Source organism: Bombus pascuorum, chromosome 5 (genome assembly GCF_905332965.1).
Source record: "Bombus pascuorum chromosome 5, iyBomPasc1.1, whole genome shotgun sequence".
Taxonomy (NCBI): Eukaryota; Metazoa; Arthropoda; class Insecta; order Hymenoptera; family Apidae; genus Bombus; species Bombus pascuorum.
The window spans coordinates 2,535,646-2,557,331 of NC_083492.1; the positions used below are offsets into that span (position 1 = coordinate 2,535,646).

The window sequence follows — 21,686 nt, forward strand, 5'->3', positions numbered from 1 at the left end:
CTACGCGTAAGCCGTGTACGAAACACATTTCCGATCCTGTGCGTGTTTATACAAAAATAAGTTCACTTACATCTTGTGATTGTGTGCGTAAAAGTGACACCGTAGTTCGTTTACTACCTGCTAGGTAGGTGTGATAGAAGAAGAAAAAAGGAAACAAAATAGAAACAGACAAACTCCTGTTGGTCGTCCTGTATGTAAGACCATCAAAGTATACGCATCGAGGATCGTAAAATCGGCGTGTCGCTAAAGTGGACTTCACTTCTGACGAGGTGAAATACGAGTGTGTATGTCTGTCTGTCTGTCTGTCTGTCTGTATCTTTAATGAAGTGAGGCGGGACGAGGTGAAGCTTAGTTATAGGTGAGGTGAGGTAAGGTGAGCAGCAAGAGCGAGTCACAGCTAAAGAGAGTGAAGAGTGAAGAGAGTGAAGTGACCGAGCGCTACTTGAGCATCGTGGTGAGAGGACGCACCGTCGTTTATGTGGAGTTTGTAAGACGCGACTTATGTACCACGCAGGTTTTTTTGATAATCAGTGAAGGAAAAAAGTCAAAGGAAAGGAAACAAAAGAGAAGAAAAAAGGCAAAGTGAGCTGCATTATAGAGGGGAGAAAGAATATAGTGGGAAGTCTACGAACGATGACGACGCGCGTTCGTTCCGCGGTCATGCGTCCACAATTGGCCGAGCCATGATGCGGAGTACTCTATCTAGTATAGGCTGCTGGCCGCGGCAGTGTACGACGTGTTCGTAACGTGTGTGTGACCCGATAGAAAATACAATAATTCTCTGTTTCTGATAATTACGTTTCTTCCATTGAAACAAGTGTGTTAGAAAGTAGAAACATATACCTTCGAAAATCTAAGAACTACTTACCACGAGTATAGGTATAGTAATTAGAAGCATATATTAAGTTGCACTTTCTGCCATTTCGTGCGGGACCTGCCACGGTGTCGGACATTGCTATCTTTGGAACGAAAACGGTGGTTCTGTTTACACTGGAAAAATTGACAGCCTTCGAGGATGTACGCAAAGGGAAAGGGGACTACGGTACCCTCAGATTCTCAAGCGAGAGAAAAGTAAGTATTATTTTTTATAATAAAATCTGTCGTACATTATGTATTTGTTGAAGTAAACGAGAAGGAGAAAAAAATTTTACCAATTGATCGACCAGTGACTCCATTTTTTTTTCTTTGTACCAAGCGTGCGTATACTACATATATGCGTGTAGTAGGTAGCAGTTGATCTGCAAACCGGGCGATCGGATTCGTCGAATAATTCCGGCTTATTTAACGCTGAAACTACCACAGTAATAAAAATCACAAATTTCTATTTTCTCATCGAAATTTTATAGATTTATTACAATATATTTTTCGGAATTCGAATGATTTTTTTTTTGCAAAATTTGTTTGTGATAAATTCTTGTTTTTTCTCTTGCATTTGTTCATATATTTTTCATTTTAACTTTGATACAAGTTTTCTATTATAATTTTTGAAGATAATATTTATGAGCTCTGTTATAATGAATATGAGAAAATCTTGATGCAAACTTAATGAATTAAAATAAAATAGTTAATACGTATTTTTGTAAAATTTCTTGTAATTTATAAGGAATCTGAGAAAATCTAATTTTGTAATTAATTCTTTTCAGTTGTAATTAATTATCGTTATGAAATTAATCTAACAAATTTAGTTTTGAACTTTTATGAATCGTATTGTTTATTTAAAATTGTCTTCCCTGCAACGTGATTTATCGTAAATTCGATTGAAGTGTATGCTATGACTCACTAGAATTACTTGTCTGGCAAAGCAGGCCGATCGGGCGCCATGTTTTTATCGTTTGCAACTTGCAACCAAGAAACAGTTTACGAAAAAATTAGTACACCTTCCATGACACCAATCATTGAAAATGTAATTTTTTAAATATTGATAAATAATTCTAATTGTTTTTTCTTAGTTTAAAAAATATTATTCTGCGACTGTAATGCTGAATTTGTTGCATTTAAAAAAATTTCTAATTTTTTAGTTTTGTTTCTTAAGTTGTTCGTTTATATACTAATAAAACTTTATAAAAATATCACTTATTAACTGTGACTGTACATTATTTATATTGTGTTTCTATTGTGAAATATTATAAATTGTAATATGCGTAAATATTTTTCCCAGATGCTTGTATTTTATATTATGTATTGGTATTTCAATATGAATATTTTATAAATTAAACATTTATCGTTATGAATATACTTCTTTAGAAACGATAAACAATATTTTTATGTTACATAAAGATATTGTTATATAATATGAAAATAATTTAAAGACAAAAAAATTAATTAATTTTATATTTATCTACAAATTATTTATAATATTTCAGGTTAGCCCTGTATGTGTACGAGTACTTATTACATGTTGGTGCACAAAAGGCGGCGCAGACATTTTTGTCAGAGGTAATGATTTCAAATTGTTTTGAAAATTTAATGAAACCTGTGAAAAAGATGATTATATATTATTAGTATAATTATATTTTATTTTGTTACATAGATACGATGGGAAAAAAATATCACTCTTGGTGAACCGCCCGGATTTTTGCATTCTTGGTGGTGGTAGGCATTAGACATTGTTTTATTCTTCTGCTACAAAAATAACACAATTGTATTTTACTTATAAAATATTTATTTTCTTCAGAAAACATATTCATAATTTAATATGTTTTTTCTATTTATATGCATACAAAATAATCAATTAAAACATATTTCAGTGTATTTTGGGACCTATATTCAGCAGCACCAGAACGACGAGATTCCTGTGAACACAGCAATGAAGCTAAAGCTTTTCATGATTATGTTAGTATAATTTTATAATGTAAAAATTATATTTATATATTACAAATGTATAAACAAGAGATTATTTTTGTTCTCAGGGTTTTGTGAATAGTGGTTATGGTGTTAATGGCATTGCCCATGTAAGTTGAGTTGTATTATTTTTATACATATAAAATATGTTTATTCAATCATAGTGTTCTACCCTATATGAGTATTTTGATATGATCTAAGACCATGTACTTCTAAACTAGAGTATGTAGATAACAGGGATTGTTACTAAAGTTTGCATGTACATTTAACTGACATTTAAATGAATTATTAGATGTTGAAATTTGGCTGGTAGATAATTATCAAATGATTACAGAATGCTGGTCCAGCGCCTTCACCTATAGGACAAATGCCACCTAACGATGGTATGCCTGGTGGTCCAATGCCTCCTGCTTTCTTTCCAGTAAGTTGTTTTACATTTTTATACTGATAACAATATTATTTTACTTAATTTCATTGTGTGAATCAAAAAATTTGAAGAGTATTTGAATTATGTATTTTGTTAATGAATAATTACATTTATGTTCTGTTGTTTAAATATGAGTAAAAAGATTTAGATAAATATTTATTTTTTATAGAAAACATTATTATTTATTAACGAAAGTTTCTTATTTCAAAGCAATCAACTATAAGTTTTGAAATTCTCCTACTATAGTCTAGTATAGTATAATTAATATTGTGAAACATGCCTTTTATATCTATATGTGCACATATACATACATCATGTGTATATTGTGTTTCAAGAAAGGGAGGGCAAGAAAATAAAAAAATAGTTTTACTGCATATGATTATATGTAATATAACATTGTAACCTAAGATATATTATTAAAAGTTTTTAAACTTAATTCTTCTAAAAGGAATAAAAACATTCTAATCTTTACAAACTTTATTATAGGAAAACCAGACATATTAACTGTATATAAACACATATCACAATATTTATATGTATATACATACATAAATATGTATAAATATCTGTTATTATTGTTATGCCTAGTTACAATTCTCATGCATTATAATTCTACACTTGATTCAAAGCTCTTAACATTTTATTAAATACATCAAGTATGATAAACCTTAGTAATTAAAATATCTTCTAACTGTAGATTGTTATTAATCAAGTACAGATTGTTAATAAATTTACATTACATATTATTAAATACACCTCATAATATATATATATTTTGACATTAGTTTTTCGGGATAAACAATAATGTTTCAATTTTACATAATACATAATCTAATTATCTATGAGATACTGTCGTAATAAATAGCTATATTTTATTGAAAACAATTCTATAAATATGATAGTAATTTGTATACTACATATAAAAAATCTGTTATGTTATACTTAATTTATGTATAGTTAGACCCAAGTGTTACTAATTAGTACTAATGTTTCTTACACATAATAACACAATCCTGTACAATGTTACTTATCTGATTACTGTAAATGTACACAGTGTCCTTGAAACATATATTTTGTTTTGAAACAAGTGTACATTTGAATAAGATTCTCATGCCATGCTTGTCTATACTGTATCTATGTACTTATTTTCTCTCTGCTATGTATCTAACACTTGTATGTGCGTTCCTTTACCATTTTCACTTTTTGATCTCCTCTCTGCATAAAGCAGATTTCAGAAACTTACCGGGATAAATTTTGTATAGATGTTAGAGAATAGTTTTAGTTTGAATAATTTTATATTGTAGGTCTATAATTGACAGTGTTCTACCTTGTGCTGACTTTAGTTCTGTGCAAGAACTTCACAGTTGTTTTGAAATAACAAAATATTGAATATATTTATCGAACTACATTTACAAAATATATTTCTTCCTTCATTCAAGTTATTACTTATAATACTTCTGATCTACCTTGATATCTTAGTATTATGATTTTCAGTCTGAGTTCTGAAAATGGAAGCATGTATTTACTCCTAGAGTAATATTTTAAGATGGATTTATCTTTCTACAATTCTTAATATATAACAAACTATAAAGATTAAAAATGTCAGCTAAGGTCACACTTTTTAGGATTTCTAATATATTTAATATAAAAGCCTGCATAGATAGTAGTCTAGCATTCAGTACAAGCGGTCTACGAATTTAGTGAAAATAATATATGACCATCCTTTACATCATGGAAAAGATCAAATTTATATCTATATATGACATACGCATATTTTATGTAGTATAAGTTAAGTATACCCTTAGAAACTATAAACATTGTATTCTGTATAAATGGATAGTTTAATGATTCTATGAGAACAATATATTCTCGTTGACCGCTTATTATAACATCTAAATGACAATATAAGTAGGTGAAAAAAATGTCTAGTTATGCATATATTGCTTGTTCGAATATTTATTGCCTTCTAAATCATTTTAGGATAACGATGTATACGTTCAGATAGAAACAACACGGTCTCACTTTGATACATCCGTATATATCCATAAAAGAATATTATTTTATATATATTTTTTTATTTATTTATTTATCTTTTTTTTAATTATTAAAATTTTGTTTTAGTGTGAAATGGGTGGGTGGGAGGGTGTCCTCAGGCATTTAGTATCAAATTTTACTTCGTGGAAAGTCGTAATTACGAAATGAAGTATTGATTAACGTATGTAGGCTGAAATAAGTATCGTAAATATAATCTTTATTGAAAACAATATTTATAACATTGTATTTTCGTAATTATAACTTTTAGATTTTTAAGGTGCTGACCAACATAGTATTAACACAATCATACCCAAGCCTTCTAGTCTAGCTGTTGCCTGGATCGCAGTGTTGCTACATGTCTGTCGTTTGCGTTGCTTGTTGCAGAACAACTCGACAATGCGACCATCTCCGCCCACACACCCCTCATCACAGCCATCCCCCCAGCACCCCCAGCCACCCCCGCCTCCACACTCGCAGATGATGTCCACTCAGGTAAGCCTCATTCGACACATACACTATCACTCATGGAAAATCACTCAGTCCACTCTCATTATACCATATCATCGTGTACCTATGACTGTTTGCTCGAAATCGCTTCTTTTCCTACCAAAGTTATTTCTACTGTACAATTTTTAACCCGTCATTCTTCAAATACAATGTATAGAATATACAAACAGGATTCGGTTAAATGGTTACGGATAATGATATTGTTTCAAGCACAGATTTTTTTGTATCTTTTTCTACACTTAAATACAATAATGATTAATACATGATTTTGCAATATTGTATTTATTATACTCCAAAAAGAAACAAAATAGTTTTATTGAATATATGTAACAACAGAAATTTTAAGGTAAGAAAAAAGGTTTCTTTAATGTTGCACAATGTAAAAAAATGTTACGTTATCATTTTTGTCTATAATGGGCTTATTTTAAGGTAAGAGTTGTGTTAAATGCACATCGTACTTCGATTTAAATAATCTGTTCTTTGTTGAATATAAACCCCCATGGTTTGCAATTGTATTTGTACATTAATATAACACGTGTCCTCCAGATGCACTATGATGATTTCTATCAAAGTGCATATATTATATTGCCTAATGTGTGATCAATTGCTTGTTGCGGCTGCCTGGTGTGTCAGTTTTGTGATATACAATAGTTATAACATTCTGGGGTTTTAGCGACATAATTATATTGGCAAATATAATTTACTTAATGTATAACTTTCTGACTTGTTACAGTTCATGGGTCCTCGATATCCTGCTGGACCAAGACCTGGAGTACGTATGCCACAAATGGGAAATGATTTTAATGGGGTATGTGTTATTATTTTACCAACAAATCAAACTATTGTATTTAATATACATAACGAACAATTACGATTTGGAACAATTATTGACATATTGATATTTTTATTTAGCCACCTGGACAACCGATGATGCCAAATAGTATGGACCCAACTAGGCAAGGTAAGGGCTCAGTTATATGCTAGATTCACATTGATTTTTTTTCTGGCATTGACAATAATTGCGAGAGGAGAATGGCATAGACGCATGCATACCAAAAACCACACAGCAATAAATAAATCAGTAATTATTAAAAGTGGATTGGATTGCTGTGATGTGGAGTGGATTGGTTTTTGAATTGTCTAGTTACGTGCAGTGGTGTAGTTTTCAAGTTAAATCATTATAATTAGCATTATATATTTATATGACTCTGTGTATTCTTGCTTTCTTCTTTTGCATTCGAGATAAAGATACAAATTTAATGTTTCAGTGATGGTTAGACTAAACATCTTAACAATAATGTAATGTTAGTATATATAATAGTCCTATATATAATCCTATAGTTGTTATAATTGTTTAAGAATTTTTTTTTATTTTAAAAATGTTGTTAGTTATTTTTTTATATATTTTTTTAATTATCAAGAAATATTGTTTTAAATGATCTATAATCTTATTGCGACATATAAATAAGGATTCAAATAAAAGAAATCTGACGTGAATATATTATTTAACAATATTTAACAATAAGGATTTAGAAGCAACTCGTTAAACTAGTATTTAAATATACAATACAACTTGTCGGTATATGTTATAACGATATATTTTCGTAGCATTAAAGTAATATTTACAACTTTATTCACTATGCGACCGCAAAGTAACTAGACCTTACCGCCATCAACCTGACCTTACCTACCTGCCGTACTAATGTGTGCTCTTGTGTTCCTCAGGCGAAGCTGGAGAATTTGTAGGGTGGCAAGGTAGGAAGCAACCCAGCAACCAAATCACACTCACATGACTTAGTCAAGCCTAACTATTATTTTTTCTCCTGCTCGTTTTAAAGTTTCTGTTCTCACTTTTTATGAATAAATGCACTAGCTTCGTTTCTTTGTGCGATACTTGCTCATCCAATCTTGCATTCAGTATGCCAATCGTAATTTAATAATAATAGAATCAATGTGTTGAACTTCACTATGAGAACAGTTTTTTATGTACAAAAAAATGACCATATTTAAAAAGATTCTTTATTTTTATATGTGAAATATTAACATAGATATATTTATATTTGTAAAAGAAAAAGGAATAACTGTTTTAACATTACAGTTTCTCATTGCATAGGTATAATGCAATAATTTTGTGGCTAACAAAATATACCTGTTTGTTATTGTCATTGTCAATCATTGTAGCATAAACTTAACATATACTAAGAACTATAATGCAGTTACTTGCTCATTACTTTCTCATTCACAACATTTTAAGAGAAAAAGATTCATGTGTTCTTAAAAAGGAAAATATCATCTTCAACTATAGAACAATAACTTTACAATATTTTACAATTGATTTCATATCACATAAATGTATAAAAATATTGCTGTATGATGTCGCAATCCTTTTACTAGGTATTAATTGAATGATTGTCTTGTTTGTTATGTATCTGGCGCTATTATCTTCCTTTGTCAAGTTAAAAGCTCATACGTTTGTAAAAGTTACTTAGTAGCGTTGTTTTTCATCCTTCGCATGAGCTTTGTTATTTCATTAATTTGTGTAGATGCAAATTACCAATTTAGCATGTCATCCACTTGCTTTACTATTACATATGACTTCGGCAAAGCATGACTCGAATGTTTTAATTCTGTAGTAAAAAAGAAGACAGACAAAAGAATAAAGATCTAAATTAAAATACTCTTTTTCATATGTTGAAATATTTTATAGTCACATGATTTGCCGTTGATCCAAAGATTCACGATTAGTGTTTAGTATTAACATAAACTAGAACAGTATTAATATTTGTGTCTTTAAGAAAATGCATTAAAAATTGTTTTTATTACTAGCTCCTCCAGGCATGAATCCTATGAATCCAAGGATGAATCCTCCACGAGGACCAGGAATGGGTCCAATGGGACCGGGAAGTTACGGACCTGGAATGAGAGGACCACCACCTAATAGTAGTTTGGGACCTGGAGGTCCAGGAGGCCCTGGTATGCCTCCAATGAGTATGGCTGGACCAGGAGGTAGACAACAATGGCAACCTAATACATCCACGGTACGATTATGATCTGTACATATTTAAAGAGTTTATTCCTGTTTATATTAACAAAATGTTTTTTATATATGTCTTTATATATATTGTCAGTGATATAATTAGATAAATGTTCATATTATAATTCGATAATGAATTTTTATTTTAGCCAATGAATTATTCATCATCATCACCTGGTAATTACGGGGGTCCACCTGGTTCAACAGGTCCTCCAGGCCCAGGTACACCAATTATGCCCAGCCCTCAAGATAGTAGTAATAGCGGTGGTGAAAATATGTATACCATGATGAAACCTGTACCTGGAGGAAATATGCCTGGTGTAAGTAACTGTCTACTACATTTGTATTATTTTGATTTAGTAATATTAACTAAGATTCATTATAAGACAATATTTAGTTTTGTTCATGTCTATTAATGATGTATATAGAGTTATAATAGCGATAATAATTTGTTTGTATCAGGATTTTCCAATGAGTGGTGGGCCAGAAGGTGGTCCGATGGGTCCTATGGGACCAAACACAATGGGTCCTGTGTTGAATGGTGATGGCCTTGATGGAATGAAAAACAGTCCTGCTAACGGTGGTCCTGGGACACCTCGGGAAGATAGTGGAAGTGGAATGGGTGATTATAATCTGGGTGGTTTTGGAGGCCCTGGTGAAAATGTAAGTATTAGTAAGTTTTTTATACTCCTGATAACGGTTACTCGACGTGTTAGTATGGACTTATATGCTACCATTTCTTTTTCTGTGTAAATTTATATTCCTAGTAAACGTGAATACTTTTGAATTAATAATAATTAAAAAAGAAATTAGTATTGATCTTGGTTGTTGATATTTCTGGTTTGAAATATAAGTCCATATTAGAACTGACTTTTCTTCTAATTATTCAGCAATTAACAGATTCAGGTGCTTCCATCAATGCGTCAGTTAGTTAATTATTCTGTTAAAATAATTTGGGTCTTATTACATTTAGAGGGCTTATCCTCAAGCTTATTCCAACCACCTGGTTAATGCTTAATCTAAAAAGTATCAATATTTGATAAAAATTCGAAATATTCTTATTTAATCATTCAGGCTTCTTTGGGAGATTTAATTTAGATTACCCACTTGCATCTAATGTTATAACTGTTTGGCTCATATTGTGTCTAACTATTATCATACTAACAGTATGACTAATGATGCAAACATAAAATGGGTATAAAAAATCACGAAACATTTAAAGAATTTTTAATTTACTAAACAATGAAATGTTCAACTTGTTAAAAAATAATATTTTTTATATCTATAAAAAATTAAATGTTGGTGATAAGAGATAAATTTTCTGTTATGGGCTGTTTTATTAAAGTACTTTGCTTAATATTAGTGGAAGGTCATAACTAAAAATCATTCTTTAATGATTCTTCAATGCCTGCAGTAATAAAATGCTTCAAAACATTTTCTACCCATTTTATACTTACAAAAGAGTATGAATCAACTTTCTTAAAATAATACACAAGATATTCCATAAGGTGTATCGTATATGATAACAAAGACACGTCGAGATGATGATTTTTAATAATTTTCAAAATATTCTTATCAGTGCAATATTAATTTTAAATCTCCTTTTGGCTAATCGAATTTAATAACTGTCATAATAAAATCAATTTAGTAATTTATCTATATTCATTCGTTCATGGATTTTGTTTAAATATATACAATATTCTTTGCATACAAATCTCAATCATGGTTAAAAAAATATAAGAAAATATGAACTTACTTGGTACATATAAATTTTATAGTGTATATACACATATATGACGGTATATGATTCATTTTCATGGCAACAGTATAAAGGATCGTATGATACTTTTGCGGCATTTGTATACGATAAGCGATACAAGACCGAATTCCGTTTTATAATTCTGATGGTTTTTTAAATACTTACAATTATTTCGAATGACAGATATTCTCGTCTACAACCATGTCTCTTATTAATATTTTTCAAGTACGATACGCCTTGCGGGAAATCGTATATATAATATAGTATAAAATAATCGATTTCTTTAACGAGCGCGCACAAACGGTATATTCCTTCTTTAATCTTACGTTATTATTTCGGATTGTGAGTAGGATTCTAAATTAAAAGAATAATCAGTAATCTCGCACGTGCGCCTTCTGTATTCCCGACAGTTTTTTTAAAAAATCAAGTCGCCTTGGATCCAGCCCCGAGTTCGTAGATGCCGTAGATTTCCCGATTAATCATGCAATGTGGAAAAGGATGATACGCAAACCCTGAGTTTTATGTCACGTGTGATCGTCACGTTGTACGCGATTCATAACGGTTTCGTCAATGGCTCAAGCACGATTATTCGCTCGTGTCAAGATAGAGAACGCAAAGAAAACGAAAAGAGAGAAAAGAAAAGATACAGACATATATTCGCGTCGACGCATCTCGACTTGCGTTTGTTAATTAATCGCTCCTAATCAGTTAGGTTAGCATTTAAGTGCTCATTACGCTATTATTACGAAACTATGATACTTGAATCATTTATAATACGCGCGCGCGCGCAAAATACACTACATAAATATTTAAAAGTATATATATATGTATATATTTTATATATATATATATATATGCTTTTATTGCTAAATACTCACAAGGTTGCAGACTAGAATTTTATGATTCTTCTTCTTTATTTTTATTATTATTTTTTCTTTTTTAAATATAATTATTTCTATACTTTTTATTATCTACAGTACTTTTTATCGACTCGTGTCAACGCCAACGTCTATTTATATTTATTTGAATATTAGCTTGTAAGCAAAGGTGCCTGAAAAACACGAACTACTGTGATTATCAATCGCATAATTGTTAATCGATTTCTAATTCTTTTCTCTATCCTGTCTTTCTTCTTTCGATGATTGTTATTTTTTTTTTTTACTTGACCTGCCATCTTTTTTCTTTCTTTAATTGCACCGCTAGCTCGTCGCTAGCTAACTGGCTTATTTCTCATCCTATTATAGAGTTTGGATTCTAAGCAGTATTAGGTTAGAAAATAATATACGCTATATTAAGTTTACGACAGGTGAGACATAACAGTCGTTGAAAAATGGAAATAGAACCTTTTTAAATTTCACTACAAAGCTTTTGCGAAACGCCTAATGAATTTTACATCGATAGACAATTTCGAATTTTATTTATTCGGATAATCGTTTTCGTATCGATAAATGTATTAGAGTTACATTTGCCTAGTCTCTCGAATCAAATTCCTTTTCATTGAACCAGTAAAACTCTGTAATGAGGTGATCAAATTAGCCGAACTCAGACCGAGTCCCTCCACTATTTGCTCAGAATTCATTATATTGGTAGAAAAGTAAAGTTTGCGCACCATCTATTCGCAGCCATTGACATCGCAATACTTCGCGCGAGTATATACACGAGTAATTAGAATTAATGGATCATTTCCGCCTAGTGCCTTGTTTGGAAAAAGAATGTAGGTATCATCGTGTATTTTAATGCAAAACGTCGATATCCTTAGTGAACCGAAAGCTAATAAACGCGTACAAATCTAGTCATGTGATCCCACGATCAAAGTATGTTCTAAAAATGAGGATTTTTTTTTATCGATCGATCGACTAATGCAGGTATTCGAACATAACCTCATTTTACATGCACTTTGCATTTTATTTTTTTCTACTTGCCCCATTGAATAATATTTCCTAAACGTACGAATATTCTATGATTCAGATACTTATTTCGTTAGAAAGTTCCTATTAAGATTTAATTTAAACGAGATAACATCAAAAACAGTTTTGTAGTAAGTTCCTTACTTTCTTTCCTAACGAAAGAGTACAGCAATATCGTATTTCCTATTTGAACGATATATGCTGTTCCGGCGAGTATTGCGAGGCGAATGGCGATTGCGATTAACTTAACGAAAAAAAGTACTTGGGCAAAAATGTATAAAGAAAGATGTTATATATATAACGTACGCATGGCAATATATAGACGATATATATATAACGTAATTATTTTTGTATGGAATAAGAATCATAGACGGTGTAAGTACTGAACCTACATGAATGAGTGTGACAAAAATACAAAGAAAGAGAAAGAGGTAATACGGGCCGATAATGGAGAAAAATATATCGTGCGAACCTCCCGGAATCCATCCGTCCGTAATGGTTATAGGTCAGTACCGGACTATGCTGTGCTGCTGTTAGTTGTGTTTAAATTAACTTAAACTATTAAAAAAGTAAAAGGTATTGATATCAAATTATGTAAAACGATATAAGAGAGGAGAGAAAGAGAGAGCGAGAGGGAGGGAGAGAGAGCGCCAATTGCAAGGGTATACTCTGGGAGCACCGGCAAGATCAATTATGGTCTCGAGGACGATCAAACACACAGGTCTTTTTACATATGGTTATTGTGACTTCTCGAGAAAGATTCTGTATTATTTCTTTTCTTAATATTTTTTTTTCTTCTTTTTTTTTTTATACTACGAGCCACGTTAAACGGCCACGCTTTTCTTACTTTTAATTTTACATATTTTCTATCTTTTTTATACATTCATACATAATATACATGTGTTTTTACATATAATATATATAACATATATGTATATATATATTTTAAAAAATACACATCCTTGATATTTATGACATTATAGTATAGGATGAAGGAGAAATGTGACGATTATATAAGGAACGAAAAAGTAGCGATATCAAGTATAACAGTTCTAGCGCCACTCCTTCACTGTTTTTCTATGACTGCAATTATTATACAAGTACGATTTTCAAAGCTTTTATTATACGAAACAGTTGATAAACGCTAGTCGGATCATACGTATATACGTATTATGTTCTGCAATTCGTTTTACCGAATTGAAAGTGCAAAGAATCGATAAACTGAGACTTATTAATAGTGAAAGAAGACTGTCTTGTTTAGTATTTTTAGCATTCAATATTTGTAAGGATATCATCGTAGAGATATGACTGCTGCTTGCCGTTGTTCCGGAGTATTCACCGTGTCAATGAAATGCGTACTTTTAATTGGGAAAATGGAGGTACACACACATACATATATACAACGAAAGATAACTAAATATTCGCTTGTACCAACTTTAATACGTTTAATCGGTGCGACTTCCACAGTATATACAAAGAAACGCTCGTTAAATCTGTCGCAACAGGCGAAAAAGTTGGTGATAGCACGCGGTCAGGGTTCGAAGTTCGTGACGAAGAAATAAGCCAAAATAGAAACATTAAACGTGGAATTGTTAACGATGATAAGAGCAGTAGTAGTCTTTTCGTTGCTTGTAACACGACTCGACGTCGTGCGCTGTTCAAAGAAGTTTCGAGAGAACGTGCTTCGAACCAATATATGTATATATGTATAATATACGGATATACATGTATATATATATATGGCGTGAAGCGAATCAGAATGGTACTTTTAAAAGAAATTCGTCGATTTTACTTTTAATACAGCCCCACGTTGTAAGCCACATTAATGAATGGCAATGAATATTACATTTATTAATATATGCCTAAAGCAGGGGAGATCGAGACAATAAATGTAAACCTGTTACACTGAGAATACTGCGTTTTTCTTTTTTATTTGCGTTCAAATCCGCAGGGTGCTGGCTACTAGACATTTATATATGACTATCTGTTTTCATATACACTTTATGTCTTTTTTTTACTTGTTTTATTTATTTATTTTTACGCAGTCGATCGATTTAAGTTTTTTGTCTAAGACACACTGGTAATCACATGTCACTTGTGTTTCACATTGTATTATACGTCGCGACGTCGATACCGCGATCAAACGAATGTTTCTGTTTGATCACTTACTGTCCTCATATTTCCGCGTTAGTTGAACTCACCGAATGCAATCCTTAAACTAATTTAGTTGATACGATGTAGTTGTTACATGTATTTTTGTCTTTTCTTCTGTTTTTTTTTTTCTCATCACAAATCATGTGATATTTGTTCTAACACATACACACACACACGCACACACAGAGGTACACGGAAGACATTAACATTCGTTGCTTTTACAACAAACGCGATATATGTAACTAAAGTATGTGTTTTTAACGTCGCCGTAATATTGTCTACATTATATAAATTGCCACTAATATTAACAACGATGACACTTGCTTACATGATTAGAAACAGTAAAATCAAACTAACACTATGCACGCATATATACACTGCATAATAAATTACAATTTTGATCTATTCTTCCGGTATCTGGTACAAATCGAAATACCATAAACGGATACTATCGTATATTGTGGAACACAATGTTTGTGATTTACTTAATAACCGTCCTAATGGAACGGTAAATATCTTCAATTTCTTCATCTTTTTTTCTTTTTAAGATCTTTTAATGTCTTTTCATCGAACGAAAATCGCCCTCTGAAACACGAAGAACAAAGAAATAGTGAAATCTGATAGCTGTATATAGTACTAGCCTGTACTGACCTGTAGCACATGGATGCGTGAGCGCAAAGCGATTGGTGGATTGCGAGATCGTATCGAGAAACGATTCAAACGAAAAAAAGTACTTCAATTAAGCAAAGAGTGAAAAAAAAAATTATTTTAAGAATCCGTGAGGAATGACACGTCGAGTTTCTATGTTACAATTTTTTCTTAATCTCTAAATAAGAATTTTTCATTGTTGGTTCACTCGGTGAGGTGTGCGTGAGTGGGGGGCAGGCTGCGCACACGGAATGCGCAAGAAATTTTTTTTATACATCCGTATTTTTCTTTTTTTTTTTTTTTTTATTCAATGTTTTTTCTGTTTTTTTTTTCTTTTTGTGCTCGATACGGGCTTCTTTTTTACATAACGTCCATGTGTTGTGGGTCAGAGCGCCCTGGAGATGTGGAACCACACTTCTCTCTTCTTCATTCGCGGTTCCCAAAAGATCAAAACCAAGTTTCTCTTCCTAGTTCTTTCATATATATCCTCTCTTTAAGTTTTGCGTTTCACGAGCCCAGCCCCTTCACGACGCACCGTCACCGCGCTGCGCAATCACTTACGCAGCATGTCAGCGTTTCTTCCCCGAGAGTTCACTTGGGATCAGCGAACTGCGACGAACTTTCCTCCGTCACCTGAATTTCTTTGTAGCACCTTCACCGCGACTGGGTTCGATTAATCTCTTTATGTACTTTATAATCAGTTAATTCTATATCTTAACAAGAAGCTGGAAAATGAAATTACATTTCAAGCGACATTGTCGTGTTCAAATATTTCCAGAGAATATTTGCATGCAATAAAAAATTCAGAGATTCGAATATCGAAACATCAAGGGGAAAAGTATTCTCAGCTCGCTGATGAAACGCTGAAACCAGTCCAAAACAAAATGGGCAAGGTATCACCTAATGGTGGACTTGCCTAACCTCTTACGTGTAACCGACCTGGTGTTGGTTGATTCGCAGGATCAGACTGAATCAGCGGCCATACTCAAGATCAAGGAAAGCATGCAAGAAGAGGCGAAGAGGTTTGAGAAGGACTCAGATCACCCCGATTATTATATACAATAACTCGTCACGAGTCGTTGGGCCCTGAGACCAAACTAACGTTTTAAGAAAAACAAATCGCAAATCGATTCCCCTCTTTCTCTCTCTCTCTTCTTCTCTCTCTTCCTTAAATCCAGAATTCTCCTCACTGCACTTGTACTCCACAATAATCTCCTTCCTTTCACGATCCGAACACCCCCTACAGCTTCGAATCGAGGTACTGAAAACAGTGTGCAGAGACAAAGGACAGGAAAAAGTAAGATAAATTGAAAAAAGAAAAGGTTAAGCTCCGTGAGAGAAGTGCACGAGAGTTACGTAGAGATTGGAGATGCGTTTTCTCCCTTTGCGAAGTGAGGGGGGCACATCCCAAGAATTTTTCATCCTCTCCGAATTACGGAAAGGATCCAACCATTTAAAGTAAGAGAGCACCGTTTCATGTAAAATCTTTCGTAATTTCGCGTTGACGTACATTCTTCAAAATATCTCCATATAATATACACAATCATCTTAAATCATTGTCAATCGATGATACTCAACGTTTTTCTAAGTGAGCACGGGCTCAAGATGTTTCGAGCGTCCTCGAGTATGCTCGTTAAGAGATTATGAAATCTAGAAAAAACGTTAATTGGTATGAAAGGATCAAAAGTTTGTTCAAACTTTTCCTATTGCGCACGATTGTTAAAATATTACGTTCCAACATTCTCGAATATTTCTCATTTCGAGCAATACACACGCTCGATTAGATAATTCATACCAATGAAAAGTCGAATGCCTAATTGCTCATTGCCGTCTGCAAGTCACACAAGTGGACTCGTTTCGACGTCGTCTTTTCTTTTCTTCTTTTTTTTTTCCTTATAAACTCCTACATCGTCTCCTATTTTCTTAGGGAACCTGATTTTGTTTCCGAAAATAAAAACAGGAAAATAATAAGTGCTTCCTTATTGGCCCTAAGTTAAAAGAAAAGTATATTTTTTGTACAGTTCAAGAAACAGTTCAAGAGGTATATGTGATGTTTTTATATACGAAAGTAGTAGTCATCTCCCCTCTCCTCTCTGTCCCTTTCTTCGAACTCCTCAGTTTTTATTTAGACGTTTTTATGGAGTATACTTGAGTGACGTTTCATCGGTTTCCTACATCGTCTGTGCACAGCGAATAGTTTCAGTGTATAAAATTATTAAAAAAAACATAAGTAACTGTGATAAGATAGCGTTTTAAATGAAACATTATATAGCATACTTATACTATCGTATATCTGTTCGAAGGTAGAATAACAAGGAATTGTAGTACATACATCGAGTGTATACTCGAGTGAACACCACTTTTATACGTACGTTCTGTACTGACTTCAATTGATATTGATACAAATGTTGGTTTCATACGTTGACGAGACGTATATCCTCTATTTTCGTTCAAACAATCGAAACTTTTCGCATGCGCCTTCTGCGAAACTGTTCTCGAAACGAGATCGATCGATACTCTATGATTCTGTTTGAAAAGAAAACCTATCGTGACTTTAATGTAATAAGTTTTGAGATGATACATCATTGAGAGCTATACCTTGGGTCGTGTTACAAATAAAAAGATGTTATAATTCCTATTCAAAATAAGATCTTCTTTTCACAAAATGTCATCTACGTTTTATTTGTAACAAATTCAAATCTTCTAACGTCGTTTAAAATTTCATAATATACGTTGTATGTATATTTATAGATGTAAATGCTTATTAAATTTTTCTTTTTTTTTTCGGAACGATCGATCAATCTCGCGCAAGATTGTACGTCAGCGCAGCAATTTGCGAGCATTGGTAGTATAATACCGATACTCGTTATTGTGACATCATTCTACGGTCGATCTGTCGGCTATTCCTTCCGAGAAAAGAAGCATCGATATCTTCCATGAAGTTATATACATACATATACCCGAGAAAAGATCCACGAGAACGCAACGCCTTTGTGCTCTTTTTCTGTCAATACAAAGAATGCGATTTTAAAAGGGGTCCCGATAGATGCTAGTACGTTAGAGTGGTCAATGGTATCGATATTATCGTGTGCGTGAGGCGAAGAAAAAGTGGCTTCTTAATTTATTTACAAGAGGGAGTAAGAAACTAGGTACGTTAGGTGTATCGATCGTTCAACGTCTGTGTGTATAGTACGTACAATAGTGCCACGTTAACTAACCAAGATTTTGCTTCGTCAACTGCCCGTCGCCTATCCTCATCGATTCTCGAAACTGATTTTATCGAGAAGAGTTTGGTGCGCCTCAATACTCTTAAAATTCGAATCACAACAAATAAGATTCGATAACCTGACCTCGTGAAAGTGTTGTAAATCGTTCCCGTAAATGCATTTTCGTTACCTCGACTGTCTTTTTTTTTTTTTTTTAATTGACCGTTTAGATTAAGGCATTTAAAATGCTTGTGAAACATCGACTACGCGCCAAGCTTTCAAGATTTATCAAAACATCCAAGACCGACGAGACTTCTAAGACTTAAGAAAACATCCGAATTTTAGGGCATCGAATCCTATTTGAAGGTTATTCCAATTTTTCATTACATGCATGCATTTGACGCGATTTGATGTGCTTGACAACCTATCACAGGTTTCTGGTATTACTTACGTAAAATAAATCAGTGTATGTATCAGGTTTCTATATCTCATTTGTATCCGATAAAGAAAAGAGATTCTCGAAATATCCTAGAGATATACCTCTCTCGATAACTGATCAGCTAAAATGTCGAGCCGCGGACAATTAGCGAAGCACTATTGTACATAGCAAGGGGGGTAAGCACATTGCGAAACGATAGGATGTCGAGTGTCGAAAAGTTGACTAATACGATGCAACGTCAAGCGATTGCATCGATAGCGTTGTTCACATCGGTACATTTGCGTTTAGGGAGGACTTCACGGGCATTGTTAACAGTTGCACAGACGTTGCAATCTCGATTGTGTTGTACACAATTGGATCAGATCTTTATTTAACTCGAGAAGCGCACAGTACTGAAAGGCTGCAATAACATTATTTCGAAAAAGAAATCGAACACTCGGTTATTAGGGAATTCGCGAGAATTCGCTTGTATTATCAGTGTCCGAACGAGGGGAACCCGACGAAACGGTTCTCGAGGGAACGCATTATTAAAACTCCCCCTAGGACTTAATCCGATATGGTGGGAATCCGGCCAGTGTGCGTCGATAGTACACACGAAACGAATTTTCATTCGAGACGATCGTCGTTTGTCGATTACGGATAAAAAACAAGTTATGTGTAACTGCCAATGGAATTTGTTCTTTTTTTCCTTTCTTTCCTATAGATTTTATTCTTTTACCATTGAATTTTTCAGTATTCGCAATGGCAACGTTACGTTCACGTTAAACGAAGGTGCTTACTGTTGATAAAACAAATACAGGAAGGTGATAAAATCAGTCGTCTTAATAAGCTAAAACAGTAATTCGACATGGATGAATACAGAATTGTTTCTTGTTTGTAATATATTAAATATCGTATACCGCAGACACAGTTTAGATACCGCTGCGTTAATCACTGTCTGCGATTAATTATCTATTACATAAATATTTTTCATCAAATACGGTTTTACGACGATGAATAGATAACGATTAAGTAATTTTTAAATTAGTAATCTTCGAGTAAGTTAATAATTAATTATTAATTAGTTAAAAATTTATTAATAATTACGGCATCGCTATATCTCTTTCATCGACTATATATTCGGTACATAGACGAGTTAATTCTTTTAATCACATGTATTATCATGTTTGTCGCTTGATAAAAAGCGACACTCGCAAATATGAAGTGCGTAAAAGCAGCGAATTACGCAACGGACAAACGTGAACGTAACTATATAACAGGATGGAACAGGAATTAACTTGTTGTTTGAAATCCGATCCTCATTCGATGGAATAATCCTGGTCACCGTAGAATCACGATAAAGTACGATCGTAACTCGTCCAAAGGGTAAAGAAAATTGAATAAAGTGTATAAATTTTACGTTCGCCTGTTTATCTCCTAGTTCGTGCCTCAAATCTGGGAATGGCGGCGTGTATATACACACACGTGTATACTATTCCGGCGTAATTAAATATAAATGTATAAGTTGTACAAAATGTCGAGTGCAATTCGGATTAAAATAACGTATACAGCGGAATACGGTGTTCCTGCTAATTGCGTGAAACATCAAAACGGTATTGACATCCGCCCTTTTATCGTTAAGAAATTTTTGAATTCGGGTAAATATTATATTTTGTTATCATCTGTGTGTATTGTTACAGCTGGGCGAAAGAATTACATGGCAAAACGGAAGAATGGAAAAGTTGATGGATTATATATGGTGATATTTTTTTACCCGAATTTAAAGATACGACACGTTCGGATCTCAATACTTTTCGGAACGTTTCGCGCATCTACTTTTAATGTATATTTAATTTTTTTATGGAGATCATTTTTTGTATGGTCACCAAAAATTTATGAGTTTTTTGATTTTCCTGTTATTTCGTTCGTCGTCCATAGCGATTCGTTCCAACGAAATAGCAAACAATTTTCTTTTTTTAATGATATAGATAAGTATTATGATCAAAATTTTAATGTAAAAAAAAGTTTAGAGGAACGTGTTGCGTTAAATGTAGACCAAAAACTTTCAGACGAAAGAAGTATATAGTTTGTATTTGATCGTTTTTAGCGCAGAATAAGTTGTAAAAGATCACGAGTTTAATCGATATATCGAGAGGATATATATAAGAAAAGATATTTGTATATTGTTTAAAACGAGAGTTGATCTCGCCGTGATTAGAGAAGAAATATGAGGAAAAAAAAAGAAATGATATCTCGTGTACTATTATTGCGCGTTACGATTTCGTAAGATAATTAGGAATTTATAATAAGTAAGGGTGTTAGGTTGGCAGGAAAACAGTGATCGAGTAATTTTTAAAAACGTATTAAAACGAAAAAAAAAAAGGAAAATAATAGAACAAAAGAATATCCTAGCCGCGATAAAAAAATATCGAAGTGTGTGTAAATTATAAAATCGATCAATAGCGAAAAACTAGGGATTAACAGAAATCAATGAGCTGCCATCGTTCCCAACCCCTTTAACGAATGTTTGCATTCAGAATTAAAAACGTAAATTTCTTTCTATAATTATTTACCTATATAACTATGACAATTGTAACTGACACGAGCTGTACATCTTGCGGCTGACCTCACGTATTCTTTAAATTCACGCATAATTATAGACATAATTATAGATATCTATTACGAGTATAGCATTCAAGTAGTAAGTAATAACAATAAAATAAATGGAATAAATGTCATCTATCCTACCAA

The 21,686-nt window shown here is 32.8% G+C and overlaps 1 protein-coding gene across 7 annotated transcripts; it reads left to right on the forward strand.

Annotated features, from left to right (window-relative positions):
* Window positions 1-22: 22 nt before the first annotated feature.
* Window positions 23-21,686, forward strand: LOC132906874 (single-stranded DNA-binding protein 3). 7 transcript variants are annotated; one of them, XM_060959461.1, is made up of 14 exons: window positions 23-1,071; window positions 2,364-2,436; window positions 2,531-2,592; window positions 2,748-2,832; window positions 2,910-2,951; window positions 3,176-3,262; window positions 5,687-5,794; window positions 6,543-6,617; window positions 6,722-6,770; window positions 7,535-7,564; window positions 8,636-8,847; window positions 8,993-9,163; window positions 9,306-9,506; window positions 20,636-21,686. In XM_060959461.1, exons 1-14 carry the CDS (start codon window positions 1,016-1,018, stop codon window positions 20,696-20,698), a joined length of 1,314 nt encoding a protein of 437 aa, XP_060815444.1. In that variant the 5' UTR covers window positions 23-1,015; the 3' UTR covers window positions 20,699-21,686. The 7 variants fall into 7 exon arrangements, with proteins under 7 accessions (XP_060815444.1, XP_060815446.1, XP_060815443.1 ...); XM_060959463.1 differs by lacking the exon at window positions 20,636-21,686 and adding an exon at window positions 11,013-14,421 and having other exon boundaries at window positions 24-1,071; XM_060959459.1 differs by having other exon boundaries at window positions 27-1,071; window positions 16,272-21,686.